Source organism: Staurois parvus, unplaced genomic scaffold (genome assembly GCF_062004578.1).
Source record: "Staurois parvus isolate SC_StPar_1 unplaced genomic scaffold, SC_StPar_1.0 ptg000175l, whole genome shotgun sequence".
Lineage (NCBI taxonomy): Eukaryota > Metazoa > Chordata > Amphibia > Anura > Ranidae > Staurois > Staurois parvus.
This window is the reverse complement of record NW_028317971.1, coordinates 6,737,399-6,754,586: the sequence shown is the minus strand read 5'-3', so window position 1 is coordinate 6,754,586 and position 17,188 is coordinate 6,737,399. Positions and strand designations below refer to the sequence as shown.

The window sequence follows — 17,188 nt, the reverse complement described above, 5'->3', positions numbered from 1 at the left end:
TGCTTTGGAGGTTAGTGTAGAAGTGACCGCTCACGTAGGTTGGAGGGTGCTGGAGCTTTTTACTGCTCTGGCAGCTGTCCGTTCCCAGCTGCGGTAGGGGCATGGCTCGCAATTTTTTATTTTTTTTTTACAAACTTTATTTGAAGTGTACAAAACATATACTTCATTCATGGCACTGTACAAAAGCAGGATGTGCTGCCCTGCCATACAGTGTCATGCGATTCTATATGGTGTGCTGCGATAACATGCGTCTCCCCTCACATTGGTGGTCAGTGTAAAAGCGACCCTTCACATTGTTGGTCAACCAATACAAAAATTAAATTAATAGAAAACATCCATGTACAATATCCTATACCCACAGTTGATCTGGAGGAAAGTAAGTAAAACTTCCATGAAGCATGATCTAATTTGCTCCAGCGGCAGGGAAAAAAATTCTTCCAGATCCCCCAGGAGGCAATCGGATATTCAAGGTCATGCTCACGCATACACTGTCTACAGCTCTGTGCCAGTACCTCTATGTGGGCTGTCAATTTCAGTGATGTAGGCAGTGGGAAGAACTACAAGCATGCTGAGCATCTCGCTCACAGTTCATTTAAACTAAAAATCTGTCTGCTGCAGTGGAAGATGGGACTTGTAGTTTCTTCATTTACTGTGCTATTTTCAAAATGTGACAGTGGGTCCAAGCAGAACCCCCACCCGCACTTAAACTGAGGGGAGGCGCAGAGGGCAACAAGGGGAAACTAGAATTGTTACGCTGAGGGCAACAAGGAGGAACTAGAACTGTTACTCCCTAAATATGGGGGTAACATGTAGCATGTTTTAAAAGGTGAATTTAGCCTTTAATCGCCTCCTCCTCTGAGAGAATAAAGTTAGTTCAGCTAATCTTTCCTCATAGCTGAGCCCATCCATGCCTTTTATCAGTTTGGTTGCCCTCCTCTGCAGTTCCTTCAGTTCTCTGATATTCTTTTTGTGAATTGGTGCAACACTGAGTTTTTGTGAGTCATGCAACACTGTACCCATATGAAATGGTTTATCATTTTTAAATCTCAAATAGAGATTTTTTTGGTGGTATTTAATCACCACTGGGTTTTTATTTTCTATGCTATAAATAAAAAAAAAATCTGAAAATTTTAACCAAATTTTTTTTTATTTTGGTGAAAATAACTCAAATCAGTGTTTATTATTTAGTCTGTAGGAAAGTTGGAGTGCAGTTTTCTGTGTGAGTGCGGTTTTTGTTGGAGTGCGAAGATGCAGTTGAACACAGCAGTTTAACTAAAGCAGGATAACTCAAGCAGCAGGAAGATACAACAGGAAACTCTACTGCACGCTGGATAGACTGCAAACAAACACCCTGGGAAACATCTCTTAAAAGTCTAAGTCCCACTCCATGTACCTTTGTAATATGTCCCCTCTACTCCTTTTAATATTACTATCCTGCGTTCCCAAAATCTCATTTCTTAACCCCTTTGCTCGACCCCAAAACTTATACATCTCACCCTCACCGCTACCATATCCCTACTACTGCTCTCATCACCGCCTGCTGACCCAAACACCAGGACTGGAAGGCATGTGCACTTGTGTAAATCCTGCTCCCATGTTACTTTCCTCACCCTTCTTCTCCTAACCTCTGGGCATATCTCCCCAAACCCTGGTCCTCCACTATTTCACCCCCACACCAGGCATCCTCTTTCTTCCAGGAATAGCAGCAATCCCCTCAATTTAATATCAGTCCCCGTGCTCCCAAAAACCACTCTCCCTTTTTCATGTGCACTCTGGAATGCCTGCTCTGTCTGTAATAAGCTCACCTCTGTCCATGACCTTTTTGTCTCCCACTCCCTTAACCTACTAGTAATTACAGAAACCTGGCTCCAAGCAGCAGATTCTACTTCTCCCGCAGCACTTTCTTATGGAGGCCTTCTCTAGACCCACTCACCCAGACCCAGTGGTCGGAAAGGTGGTGGGGTTGGTTTGCTTCTATCCCCACTCAGCACCTTTCAAGTTCTCCCTAACCCTCCCTCTCTATCCTTCTTTTCTTTCGAGACTCACTGCATTCGGCTGTTTTCTCCCATTTCTCTGAGGATTGCAGTGATCTATCGGCCTCCTGGACCGGTGTTGCGCTTTCTTGATGATTTCTCCGCCTGGCTACCCTACTTTCTCTCCTCTGAACTACCCATTATCATTCTCGGAGATTTTAACATCCCCATCAATGTCAAGAACCCGGCTACATCCCAACTCTTCAACATAACCTCATCTTTTGCATTAGCACAATGTATACAGTCCTCCACTCACTCTGATGAGAATACATTAGACCTTGTTTTCTCCTGTCTTTGCACTCCCTACAACCTCACAAACATCCCCTTTCCTCTCTCTGATCACAATCTCATCACCTTCGCAGTGTCCTTATCTTCAGCCACCTATTCCTCCAAGCAGCAAACAATTACTCGCAGAAACCTTCACAACTTGAACCCTGCTCCTTTCCACTCTGCAACTGATCAACTCTATGACAGAATCTCTCCCCTGTCTTGCCCACTGCTGTCTACAACAGTTCGCTTTCATCCATATTAGACTCACTTGCTCCTCTAACACGAAGTATCAGGCCCCGACCATTACAACCTTGGCAGAATGACCACACCAGAAAAAACAAATCCCACCAAGCATTCACCTTATATAAATCTGCTTTCTTAACATACAATTCCTCCCTTCATGCTGCCAAACAAGCCTACTTTGTCACTCTCATCAATAGCTTGTCATCCAGTCCTCGTCGTGTCTTCTCTACTTTTAATGCTCTACTTTCTCCACCTCCACCCAATACCTCACTCACTGCTCATGAGATTGCAAATCTTTTCAAAAACAAGATTGATGCAATTCGTAGGGGCATCACCACTGCACAAACATCCATCCCACTTAGCATACCTTATACTAAACCTCCCTCAACACTTTCTCTTTTGACCTTGCTACTACCGAAGAGGTCACTAAGGTTTTCTCAGAAGCCTGTCTCACTACCTGCCCCCTTGATCCTGTCCCCTCACAACTACTATGGTCACCCTCTTCTGTCCAATGCTTCCTCTCCCACATCTTCAATCTCTCCCTCTCTAACAATGCCTTCCCCTCCCCTCTAAAGCATGCACACATCACTCCCATACTTAAAAAGCTCTCCCTGGATCCCACCAACCTGAACAACTTAAGACCCATCTCCCTGCTGCCATTTACCTCCTAGAACGCTTAATCTACAGTCGCCTGAGCTTCTACCTCACTGACAACAACCTTCTTGCCCCTTTACAGTCTGGTTTTTGCTCACTCCACTCCACTGAAACTGCCCTACTAAAACGCACTAATGATCTTCTAACTGCTAAAACCAATGGCCACTACTCCATACTCTTACTACTTGACCTCTCTGCGGCTTTTGATACTGTTGACCACCCCCTCCTCAAAAAACTCCACTCTCTTGGCCTCCGAGACTCTGCTCTCTCCTGGTTCTCTCCTCTCCTACCTATCGCAGCGCTCCTTCAGTGTTACCTATAACTCTGGCTCCTCCTCTCCACTCCCTCTTTCTGCAGGGGTCCCTCAAGGTTCTGTCCTTGGACCCCTACTCTTCTCCATCTACACCTCCTCCCTTGGTCACTTGATAAACTCCCATGGCTTTAAGTACCATCTCTATGCTACTGACACACAAATCTATCTTTCTACCCCTCACCTCACCCCTTCAGTCTCCACTCGCATTACTAACCTACTAAGTGACATATCAGCATGGATGTCACTCCACTTCTTCAAACTCAATCTTTCCAAAACTGAGCTCTTAGTATTACCTCCAGCCCGTACCCCTTCCCCTGATTTCTCCATCAAGATCAATAACACAATCATCAGTCCCTCCCCTCATGCCAGGGTACTAGGTGTAATCCTAGACTCCCATCTGTCCTTTCAGTCCCAAATCCAATCGCTGTCCAAATCTTGTAGACTTCATCTCCGCAACATCTCCAAGATACGCCCGTTCTTAACCTCGGAAACCACTAAGCAACTTATTCACTCCCTTGTTATCGCTCGCCTTGACTATTGTAACTCCCTCCTCATTGGCCTACCTCATCGCAGGCTATCCCCTCTTCAGTCTATCATGAATGCTGCTGCCAAGCTCATCCACCTTACTAACCGTTCTGTATCAGCCACCCCTCTCTGCCAATCCCTCCACTGGCTTCCCGTTGCCCAATGGATAAAATTCAAAACATTAATAACATATAAAGCCATTTATAACTCTGCCCCAAATTACATCACCGATCTTGTCTCCAAATATCACCCAAACCGTACTCTCCGCTCCTCGCACGACCTCCTGCTCCCTGGCTCCTTTGTCTCCTCCTCCCATGCTCATCTACAGGACTTCTCCAGAGCTTCCCCATCCTCTGGAACTCTCTACCCCAATTTATCAGACTATCACCTACTTTGCTCACTTTTAGGCGATCTCTGGAAACCTCCCTCTTCAGGGAAGCCTATCCTGCCTTCAGCTAATAATGGAATCTTCTACTCCTCCTACCAGTCCATCCCCCACAGTTACTACCTTTTGTACCACTAGCCCCTCCCTCCTAGATTGTAAGCTCCAAGGAGCAGAGCCCTCCTATCCCTCTTGTATTGAACTGTATTGTCTCCCGTTATATTGTAAAGCGCTGAGCAAACTGTTGGCACTATATAAATCCTGTATATTAATAATAATAATAATTGGCCACAGCTGATCACATGGTACAGATAGGCTGTGATTGTTCCTGTCTGTACCATGTGATCACTGTGTCCAATCACAGATAGCAACACAGTTGTACGCAATGAATGGCATGCATGGAAGACCTTTGTTTACAACTGTCATGTGATCTGCTGGGACTGGTCACAGCAATAACATGACACTGGCAGCAGGTCTGTGCAGTGATCAATCATTGGCTGTGTCCAGTGGGCACATCCAGGGACAGCTATTCTCCTCCAAATATGTATGATGCATGCATGTTTTTAGTCCAGAAGTGCATAACTTTATACTTAACATTAAACTTAATTTGCCACACAGCTGCCCATTTAAATTGTGCATTTAGGTTGGCTTATAAGTTGGAGACATCTTTTAAGGACTCTATTTCACTGCATAGCTTGGTGTCATTGTCAAACACTAAAATGGTACTTGTAATTCCAAACTCCATATTATTTATAAATAAAGTAAGGGTACATTGAACCTTGGGGTACACCACTAATAACCTTATACTTATGAATCACTGTTCCTTGTAAATGGATAGAAAACTGACTAAAAGACCGTACTCATACAGATTTTCCCAAGCCTGTAGACTTATGTGTACATTAGCTGTAGGTGGGGAATGGTGTCAAATGCTTTTGCAAACTCCATGTGTACTAAATCCACAGATACTCCTTTGTCTATGTATTTGATCACTTTCTCATAAAGAAAAAGCAGATTTGTTTGACAACTTTGGACTTTTGTGAATCCAAGCTGTCTTTTGCTTAAAATATTTTTCTAGCAAAACTCTTCTATGCGGTCTTTTGTTAAACTTTCAAGTATATTCCTGACTATAAAAGTTAAACAAACCATTGTAATCGCTATTTAACCCTTTCTCGCTGCCCTAAAGCAGATATACAGCTACAGGGCGGCAGGGGTGCGCAAAATCACATATACACACATATGTGTGTGTGTGTGTGTGTGTGTGTGTGATTTTGCATTTCTGGGTAGGGGGCACGCGGGAGCGTCCTATCCATGCCTCTATTCGCAGACTCAGCTGTCAATCACCGGGTCCCCGTCGATGATTACTCGCCGGCACCCGGTGATCGCCGAGCATTAGCGATGGGGAAGGGGACTGTTTGTAAACAATACAGTTCTCCCCCCCCCGGTCGGCTCCTGCACACTGCTACAAAGCAGTGTGCTTACAGTTGAAAACACACACAGCTTACAGTAAAACAGCACACAGTTAATCCTTTGAGTGTCCCACATGTTAACTCTTTCCTGCCCAGTGCCATTAGTACAGTGTCAGTGCTTTTTATTAGCACTGATCACTGTATTGGTGTCACTGGGGATGTCAGTGACACCAAGTCAGTTCCCCCCAGTGTCAGAATGCCCGCCACAGTCCCGCTATAAGTCGCTGATCGCTGCCATTATTAGTAAATATTAAAAAATAAATAAATCCCAGTGTATATATCGCCATTAGTAAACACTATAACTTTCACGTAAACCAATTAATTTACATGTATTGGATTTTTTTATAGCAAAGACATGTAGCAGAATACATTTTGGCCTAAATTTATGCCGAAATTGGATTTTTAAAAAATTTTTTTTACTGGACATGTTTAATAGCAAAAAGTCAAATATCTTTTTTTTTTCTCAAAATTGTCAGTCTTCTTTTTTTATAGCGCAAAAAAACACACAGGCAATCAAATACCACTGAAAGAAAGCTCTATTCGTGGGGGGGAACAAAAAGGACGTAAAATTTCATTAGGGTGCAGCGTTGCATGAACGCGCAATTGTCAGTTAAAGTAACGCGGCGCCGTAGCGCATCACATGAGCCTTGTGCTAATCCAGTCGTGACAAGCTAGTAATTAAGAGTCTAAAAATTAGAAGCAATTTATTAAAAATAACAGAGCTCAACTCTTTGAGGGCACATGGGTGTATGCCATCTGGTCCATGTGCAATATTCACCTTTATTTTGTCTAAATGTTTCTGGACCATATCAGCTTTTTAGCCACTGTGGTTCTTTTGGGTTTATGTCAATAATATCCCCGTTATGGGTTGAGCTCTCCCATGTTCCTTTGTATACATTAAGACATTTTCCTTCTCTTTGTTCCCAGTCACCAACTCTAAAATTATCTTGTAAAGAACCTACAGTCCTGACCTTTTTGCTAATAATATAGTTGAAAATTTTTGGGAGGTTTGCCCTATTCTCTTTTGCAACCAGTTGTTCGTTTGGAGCTTTTGTGGCCTTGATTTCCTTTTTGCATGTTGTCATATTCTTCGTAAATTTTACATGACAGTTCCTTCATTTTTAAATGCCCTTTTCTTATTATTTAAACCTTCTCTAAGTTTGGTGTGAGCCTCATAGGTTTTATTTTTAGCCTTTTAAACGTATTGCCCATGGGAATATATTTTGAAGTGGTTTTGCAAGCAGTTGATTTTAAACATCCCCCCTGGTGGAGAGTATAGTAGAGATCCCTAACATTGATGGTCAGTGTAAGCAGGAAAATAATCTGCAACTGCTCTACTTTCAGGAAACCACTAGCATCCTCTGGAGGAAGCCTGGGGTTCCATGGAACCCTGGTCAAGAAACACTGCTCTGGACTTTAATAGGAATGAATAAAAGTGCAAAGTGCATGAGTGAATCCATCCAGAGAATATAGAGGTTAGGCAAACCTGTTGGCTAGAGCTCGTAGATCAGGGACAGATGAGCATAAGACTGGCAGGGAGGATTGGAGGCAAAGTGCAGTTACAATTTAAGGCCCTGGTGCCCAACCTGTGGCCCCAGAGCAACTTGCAGCACTCTGGAAACTTGTTGTTTGACCCTCATACCCCAGCAGTGAAAGCATTGATTTGTAAAGGGGGTGATAACTGTGGTCACAAATAGCCTCCTGCAAGATGTTCTCAGTTGGTCACATTCTTTTGCAGTCTCCAAACACATGTGCACAATATCCGACTAGAATTTGTAGTATGTCTGCAGTCTCTGACAGACCCATAGTATCACATATACTGAATGTGATTGTGAGCTCCTTTGGTGAGGTCAGGAGCTACAGTTGAAGCCCCCTTATACCTTCCAAGATGACAACCATGGCTTTAAAGTCTCTGCTAAAAGTGAAAAATGGTGATCAGTCTATGGCCAACGTAAGCCTGTAGACTGGCAGCTTCTCCCAACCAGGTTTCTGTGCATCCCTTGGGTTCCTCCAGAGGTTGCTGTGGGTTCCTTGAGCAATTTCTGCCTCTCACACAAACCGCTGACACCAATGATTTTTCTAGCTATCTGTGAGGGTGGATCCTTCCCACTGACAACAAATGTAAGCAGCATTTTTCTCAGTGACCATCATGCTGATGTACGGTGAGCTCTAAATATAATACTTTTTAGCAGAGGTTCCCTGATTCCGAGACCGAAAATTATTTTCAGAGATTCCTCAGTGTTGCAAAGGTTGACAAAGGCTTCTGTAGACTGTTATATTAAAATAGGAAAAAATATTATCTACACTTTTATATTATGCATTTGAAAAAAAAAGGGAGTGGGAGTATTTGACTGTGATTTATCTGCACTATGTGTTGGATATTGTTGCCAAGAAACAAGGGTAGTACCTTATAAAAAGGTAAACATAGAAGTTAGTCATTTTTAAAGTGGCACAGTAATATAACTGATGATCCTTTACTCAGGAGAAAAAAAAATCCTCAGTAATAAGAAATGCTGTGAGAAACAGGACTGTCTAGATTCCAGAATTCTCTCCACATAATAGAAGTCACCACTTGGTAAACTGTTATCTCACTTTCATGTATAACCAAAAGATAATCCCGTAAGAACACTAGAACCTGCAAATGTTTAGTAGAATATCACAAGAAGAATAAGAAAAAAAAAAAAAAACACACACATAAGACTACCAATGTCCCATGTAATTTGTAGCAGCTAAAGTGATCACCACCAGTAAATAAAAGCCAAGTGAGACACCTAATGTACGAGAGTGGGTACCTGTCAACCCCCACTCCCCAAAGGTGCCAATCCTTAACGGGGAGCAAAGGACTAGTCCTTAAAGTGGAACTTCCCCTTTTGGGTGGAGCTCCGCTTTAATGTGTACCCTTTTGTTGTGAGCAAAGTTTTCTTTAAAAGACTTCTCAAAATATGCATGCTAAAAGTATTGCAGCATAAAACAAAACACCCTACACCTTTGAGCAGAGAGAAAGCTGTATATCAGCTAATACAATTGTGTATTTTGGCAATCCAAGCCAATGTACGTCAGACCTTCTCTATAATGTACAGAAGATCTTGTTACCTTAAGATCAAAGCTGCAAAGACTGAAAGTGTCATCATCCTTTTCTCTGCGTTTCCTTTTCTGAAAACAAATGAACAAAAAGTACACGTCACTTATAAACAGCAAACAGTAGCCTTGGGCAAGCAGAGTATCTTAAAGAAAATATACCCTATTCGAAAATACTTTGATTTATCATACAGGTACACAGAAGTTCTACAATCACATGGGAATTGGGATTTTCCACAAAAAAGAAAAAGAAAAACACAAAAAACGATAAATGCTGTAGCAGACATATCCACATAGCAAAACACAATATGCAAGACTAAACATGTCTGTTAATTCACTTGCAAGATCACATCTGGGTTGGTTTAGGACTTTTAAAGAGGCAAGTGAATTCTTTTTTTTACACTTTACACATCACTACAAATTTATTGTTACTTGGCTTAAAGCGGCTTGTCATTTGTTTAAAATAACCCAGTCAAGTAAGCTGTACATATTTAACGCAACATAATAAATGATAAAAATGTCTTACTATAAAATAGTTTTGCATATTCATCTGTCTAATAAAAAGCCATAAAAGTTTTCACAGAACCAAAAAAGTCCCTTGCAAAGGACAAAACAGCAAAGCAACCTAACTGATCATTTTTTGCCATCGAGACTACATTCATGCAGTCAGAACAGACCACAGCACTGACACCCACCGAACTATGCTTGGTAACTTTCCTGACCCCGTAACAGATCATAAGATTTTCAGCCATGAATTCAGCACAACTACTAACCTGCAAAATTAGCTGGGAAGGCTTAGGCCTTATTCACAGAGATTATATTTTATGAACATTTACTGAGTCTTAAATGTTTTTTATTGTTTAAATGCAAAAAAAAATCCCTTAGAAACTGACAATGCAGCTTAGTGTCAAAAAAAAGACAAACAACTCAGTTGCTAAAGTCAATGTGCCTAAAAAGATATCCCCTGCAAAGAAGACAGTAAATATTTACATCTCATCCTGCCCACGTGTCTTTGAAGCTGGATACATACTGGCCAAAGATCAGCTGGTTCAGCAGGAGCTGACCGACTTTTGGTCAGTATGTACAGCTGTCTCTCAGACAGAAACCAGTAATTACCAGCTTTTGTTGAAGGAACATGCTAGAAAACCATCATCTGATTTAAAAAAAAAAACAACAAAAAAAAAACAACCCTATCAGTGTATACTCAGCTTAGAAATGATCCCCTGCAATCTCTTCCACAACTGATTCCTGGTCCCCCACTGCACTTCCCCCAACCCTACCTCACCACTGCATCCTAGTGGTATAGGAATTAGTGGAAGGAACAATTAAGGAGAGGTGGGAACCAGAAATCCAAAACTCTTGGTTTCTGAAGAGATTTCAGGTATGATTTCTCTGCGTTACAGCAATGGTATTGACATGAGAGAAGTATTTTCTATCTTCTTTTCAAGGTTATCTTTAATGTGTGGGAAAAGAGGTTCTTCAGGCATTAAAATTAAATAAATAAAAGTCAGCACCTACAAATACAGCAGCTGCTGACTTTTAAGCTTCAGTCACACGTCCATAAAAAAAAAAAAAGCATATACAAGGAATTTTAATTACAGATCTGAACACAGCTGCATGGTTTTCAATGGAGCCATTCACACAGGTGCGTAGAAATGCACTGCATCAGGTCAGGAACACAGGATCCAAAAATATAAGAACATACTCTCTATGTGCTTACACGTATAAACGCATGTATATGTGTTTGTAAGAGTGTAAATGTAGAGAAGTATGAGCTGTGGGGGGGAAACACACATTATACCCACCTAGCTGGATGCTGCATCTGTCCCTCACTGACTCTGAAGTGAGAACTGAGTGATCAAACACGGCTGATCACTCAGTTCTCCAGTCCACTCTGAGCAGAGTCAGTCACCAGCTCTCTGCTCTGCACCTCAAGCAATAGGCTGTGGAGGGGAGGGGCTAGCTCAGGATCTCCGTAGATTGCTGAGGGGATGAACCAGCTGCCGGTCCAGGCTTCTGAGTGGATCTCAACCATATGGTCGGGATCTTTTTAGAGCCTGGACCGGCTCTGTTGCTGTCAGATGGAAACGGTTCAGAGGAGTGCACAACTAACTGCACTCCTGTGATCCACAGATGTGCAGCTAAAAAAAATAAAAAAATAAAAAGCTTTGGCTATACTACTCCTTTAAGTCCAAACAAAGGGGAAATAATAAATCATACATGTGCATTAACATTAAAAACAACAACAACAGCAAAAACATGTTAGAGGAGGTGGGGAAGATTAGAAAGAGTGGAACTTTCCTTTTTTGGGTGAGGTTTTGCTTTAAATTTTAACAACAGTTTTGCTTCACTCTTGTACCTAAATGTATAGTTGCAAGGCTTAACTGAGACTAAACAGAAACGTAATTGAAGGGTGCCTGTTACACACACATGTAAATACAGTCAGACAGCACTAACCAAAGTAAAATCCCATTGTGGCCCAGGGGTCAGGAATGTGAAAGAGCTTCCTCTTCTTAGGGAATGTCTGAAAAAGAGCAGCAGTTTAAAATCAGTTCAGACAAAATAAAACACTTAAAGCAGGCAAGGTCATTTTAACAGTGAGCAGTGCAATTTAACAATTAGGACTTATTTTACAGTTTATCTATTATGGCAATAAAGCAATGCTCACAAAACCATCCATACCCATGCACACCTGTAGATCCCCCTTCTGTTTCTTAGCTCATACGGCACTAAGACTGCAGCTGCCCATTACATAGCTTCTTCTTTTCCTGGTAAAGTACTCTATAATCTTTTTATTGTTTGACTTACAGTATGAATGTGACCAATTTAATGTAAACATTCCTATCAATATGCGAACACCTTTGTGTTGAAGAAAATCCTTTTCAGTAAACAGTGCTGCATAAGAGTAACCGTATTTCCCTCCACCCATTTAGTTGCCCTTAGGGCTGGTAATAGGTCTCTCGGGCAGCAACAGCTGCACCGTGGGATGGAGTAAAGTGAATGGCTTTTATCAAGGAAGGGAGAGAACAAGCACCATCTGGGTGTAATATTGTAAACACCATTTAATGAACAAAAAAAGCACAATAGCACCCACAATGGAGGAATGATCTAGGCATGTATGGAAATAAAGATGGTCGTCAGTGTGGGTCCTGGACTGCAATAAATGGAGGCTGTGAACCGGCTAGCAGGTAGTTCAGGAGGCTCCTTGGTCGGCGTGGAATGCAGTACGATGGGCGGAAGTGACGTCAACAACCAGAACTGCCGATCAAAGATGGCGACGCGTTGCAGAGCATGCGCTCCTTCAGGCCATGATGGAGCCATCTTGGAGATGGTATTTACGGGCATCAGGGCCGGATCATTTGCAAGTCTATGGCAACTATAGGGAATACTTAACATGATTTTTCTGTCCCTGGCATCTGTAAACATGTCTTTTTACATCATTTTTCTGTCCCTGGCATCTGTAAAGTATTCCCTATAGTTGCCATAGACTTGCAAATGATCCGCCCCTGATGCCCTTAAATACCATCTCCAAGATGGCTCCATCATGGCCTTAAGAAGGAGCGCATGGCATCTTTGATCAGCAGTTCCGGTTGTTGACGTCACTTCCACCCATCGTGCTGCGTTCCACGCTGACCAGGAAACCCTGGGAGCCTCCAGAGCTACCTGCCAGCCGGTTTACAGCCTCCATCTATTGCAGTCCGGGACCCACACTGACGACTATCTTTATTTCCATACACACCTAGATCACTTTTCCATTGTGAGTGCATCGTGTTTATTTGTTCATTAAATGTTTTTTACAATACTACACCCAGATGGCGCTTGTTCTCTCCCTTCCTTGATCTATTCACGGAGTCATCTCCTGTTCTCACGACAAGCTGCCTTCTAGTGGACATTTAGAGACCTGAAAAGGTCCTTGGACTTTCTCTCCTTTGATGCATTCCCTTAGTATTGTCATCTAGTAGAGCTCAATTTGCTTGCTTTATTATACTTATGAATGGCTTTTATCCCTACACCTGAGAATTCATGTTCTCAAGGTCCACGGCAGTGCATTGCAGCATTACCATTGGTTTCAAAGAGTACACTTAATTACAGCTTTGCTTTGATGTTTCAGGATCTTTCTATGAATAACGTGTAATGATATATGTATTTAGGATCTGACAGATTAGGTCTCTAAATAGAAAAACTGTGCTTTCATTTTGATATTTCTACACAATGATTGTGCTCTACTGTGAGCTCTCAAAAGCAAGCCCATTGGTCTCGTCTGAGTGGAAACGATGCACTCTACATTTTTACAAAAAGCTTTGCATTAACGTGAGCCAACGTGCATTTTGAAATGCATCCTAACACACCTAATAAAGATAGCACACAGCACAGTAATGCTACCATGCCATGTGACATGCTGGGAAAAATTATCCAAGCCTGTTACGCAATGCACGTTACTGCGCAACGTAACGCATAAGCACAATGACTTTAGACGTAAGCACCAAACCTTAAGACGTAGGGAAACATAGGTGTTGCTATTGCTGATCTTTTAAAAGATACTAACTAGTTGCCTGGCTTCAGTATGATGTCAGTGTTCTGAAACAAGTGTGCACCACCACCTGCCTGGAGTTTGCATGTTCTCCCTGTGCCTGCGTGGGTTTCCTCCGGGTACTCCGGTTTCCTCCCACACTCCAAAGACATGCTGGTAGGTGAATTGGCTCCTGTCTAAATTGGCCCTAGTATGTGTATGTATGAATGTGAGTTAGTGACCTCAGATTGTACATCCCTTGAGGGTTAGGGACTGATGTGAATGTACAATATATATATGTAAAAGCGCTGCGTAAAATTGACAGCGCTATATAAGTATCTGAAATAAATAAATAAATAAATAAAAAAAACTGGAATAAAGTCAGAAATCTTTATCTGCATATCTGATGCAGGTCAGCAGGTCAAATGCTGAAGCCAGTAGCTCAGCATTAGACATTGAAGTGTTAAAATGAGCTTCTATCAGGACTTGGATGCTTTAACTATTTTTTAAATCATTTTTCTCCTATGCGCTCCCCCCACCCCAACACTACTACGTTAGAGAGTATGAATCTCCCCAACTGGGACACAGAAAGCAATGAAGACCTGACAGTGATTCTAATCCAGTGGTCTCCAAACTGTGGCTTGGGGGCTGGATGTGGCCCTTTGTTTGCCTTTATCCGGCCCTTAGGACACTATTCATCTCACTGACACCAATGGATGGGGCACTATTCGCCCCACTGACACCATTGATAGGGCACTAGTCCTCCCACTGAAACCATTGATGGGGCACTATTCTTCCCAATAGAAACAAATATGGGGCATTGTTTACTCCCACTGGACACAGTTCGGCCCCCCTAAAGCCTGAAGGACAGTAAACTGGCCCTTTGCTTAGAAAGTTTGGAGGCCCCTGTTCTAATCCCTGTCCAAATCCTCCTCAAAAAAGAGGTTATACTTTAAGAAAAACTTTACAAAAAACTCTATGGCCTCATGCACACAGGGCATTGGTAAACCTCTCTTAAATGCCTTTCTTCTAGTCAGCTGAGTTTTTTGCAGAAAAGAAATGTTTGATGCACGTAAAAGTGGTTAGACGCGTCAAGCGCATGGGTGTTAATTCAGTTCATTGGCCAGAATGGACGTCAGTCAGACACCCCTAAAAGCAGCGTTAAAAAATATTGTGTGCGCCCGAGCCCTAAAGAGTCAACACGGCTGCCCTCATTTGTCTCTCAACCTGACAAACAGTAATTGCAGCTTTTACATTGATGGCCTAATTTTCCCATAACATAAAAATCACAAAAGAATAGACATTTAATACAAATACACCTCGATAGGTTTAAAATAGACCTTGGTTGCAAAGCGGACTATTTATAGCATGTTCCTGCTACTTTTCAAATCGCATACGGAACTCAGAAGCTGCATAATCACACTTCTGACTTCATCCCACTTGCATATCTCAAGGAAGTTACTAGCTCAGAGGAAAAACAAAAAATTCACAACATTTGTCATCTTCTACCATCTAGTGGCTAAATAATGTCTTACAATTAATAAAAAAAAAAAAAAAAAAAAAAAGACTAGAGCTCACAGAACCTGGAGCAGTTGTACATAGCAACCAGTTTATCTTCAACAAAAGCTGATTGGTTGCCATGCACAGCTGCTCTAATCTTAGTAAATTCACCCCATTATGGGGTCCATTTACAAAGCTGAGAATGACATTTTTACCAAACATTCTCTAGTGGAGAACTAACCACTGCAATTCAAAACACCTGAACCTGGAAGATTCTCCACCTGAGAATGTTTATTGACAGTCACATGCACTGTCTGAATAACTGAAGGTGAATAAAGCACCAAATGGCTTACACCCTCATGTCCTCAAAGAGTTAAGTTCTGTTATTTCAAAGCCATTGTTACTAATTTTAGAGACTCTAACAATTTGCTCTGTGCCACAAGATTGTTTCAAGGCCAGTGTGGTGCCTACATTTAAAATGGTTCTAAAGGCTCAAAGTTTTTTTTTACTCTATGCAGGAAGGTAAAAAACCTTCTGTGTGCACCAGCCCCCCCCCAAATACTTACCTGAGCCCCATTGCAATCCAGCGATGTGCATGAAAGCGTCGGATCTCGGGGGATTCTACCTCCTCATTGGCTAGACAACAGCGGAAGCCATTGGCTCTCGTTGCTGTCAATCATGGCCAGTGAGCCAATGAGTGAGAGAGAGAGAGACAGGGGCAGGGCTGAGCCACCTCTCTGTGAATTGACATGCAGAGCAGTGGCTTGGGAGTGAGCCTCCTTGGGTGCCTCCATAGCAATCTACTTGCTCTGGTGGCACTTGGCAAGAGGGAGGGGCCAGAAGCACCGGCAAGGGACAGATTGGGGCTGCTTCGTGCAAAACCACTGCAGAGAGCAGGTAAGTATGACTTTTTTTAAACTGCCTTTAATATTGCTGTAAAGAGTGCGCAAAGTCTTTACAAGTAACTACAGATGGTTAGTTTAAAAGCAGAACTCTGGGCAAAAACTTCTTTACATAGTTTTATTGCTCCTACCTTCCCTGACTATGTAGTCAGTCTTCTAGTCACCTCTGTAGTCAAGGGGTTAATCCCCTTTGTCTTCCTCCTTGTAAGACCGGTGGCTGCTATGCCTTGCATTCCCCCAGACAATGGTCTTGGGACATCCCTCCTGTAGTTCTCATGTCAGCAAGCACTGATGCAAATCCTGCTGGCTGTAGTGGGTGGACCAGTCTGAGGTTCCCAGTCTGAACTGCTCACAGATGCAGTGTGCCCCTCCTCCCATGCAATAGTAACAGCTGTCAGCCATCCTAAAGCTGAAAGCATTTAAAGCGATTCTAAAGGTTAATTTTTTTTTATATGTAAAATGACAAACATGTCTATACTTACCTACTGTGTGCAGTGGTTTTGCAAAGAACACCCTGGATCCTCCTCTTCTCAGGTCTCTCGCAAGCTCTCCTGGCTCCTCCTGTCTGTCAGGTGCCCCCACAGCAAGCAGCTTACTATGGGGCACCCGCTGTTCCGTGTATCCATTCACACAAAGAACAACAGCTTGGCCCCGCTCCCTCTGACAGAGCTGTAATTGACTGGCTGTAATTGACAGCAATGGGAGCCAATGGCTTCCGCTTGCTGTCTCATCCAATGAGGAGTCAGAGACCCAGAACAGCCAAAACTGTCATTCACATCACTGGATCGCGATGTGGCTCAGGTAAGTACTGAGTGGGCTGGGGGCACTGCTGCACACAGAAGGTTTTTTACCTTCAGCTTTTACAACCACTTTAACTCCATACATGCCTAACATCACAGGCAGGCTGGGGTAAAGAATTTCACTGAAGATTCAGAAGGCACCGTGACAGCCAAGCAGGAAGACAGACATCAGTCATCACTATTAACTGTGCCAATCCCTGGGACACACAAGGAGAGATAAGGGATTTAATAGCTACTATGTAAATGCAGAGGTGAACAGGGGAAGGAGAAAAGCTGTGAAACAGACTTAACCCCATAGTTGCTGGGGAGGTAGCTAAGCAGCTACACAGACTTAACCCCATAGCTGCTGGAGAGGGAGCTGAGCCTGTGGCTAACAGTAATCCCTCAGTTGCCAGTCACTTATACTTTGTACTGCTAAAAGCACCCACTGATTACCTTAACTGTCTGGAAATTGAGGGGTTAACTGTTAGCCAAAGGCTCGGCTTCCTTCCTGGCAGAAGTGATGGAACGTG

The 17,188-nt window shown here is 42.7% G+C and overlaps 1 protein-coding gene across 1 annotated transcript in view; it reads right to left on the bottom strand.

Annotated features, from left to right (window-relative positions):
• NET1 (neuroepithelial cell transforming 1) overlaps nucleotides 1–17,188 on the bottom strand; it is a 56,629-nt gene that overhangs the window by 23,113 nt on the left and 16,328 nt on the right. The window contains exons 2-3 of the mRNA XM_089676885.1: nucleotides 11,422–11,488; nucleotides 8,980–9,039 (exon numbers count right to left, since the gene is read on the bottom strand). Coding sequence (XP_089533011.1) covers nucleotides 8,980–9,039; nucleotides 11,422–11,488 — 127 coding nt within the window. The remainder of the gene's footprint in view (nucleotides 1–8,979; nucleotides 9,040–11,421; nucleotides 11,489–17,188) is intronic.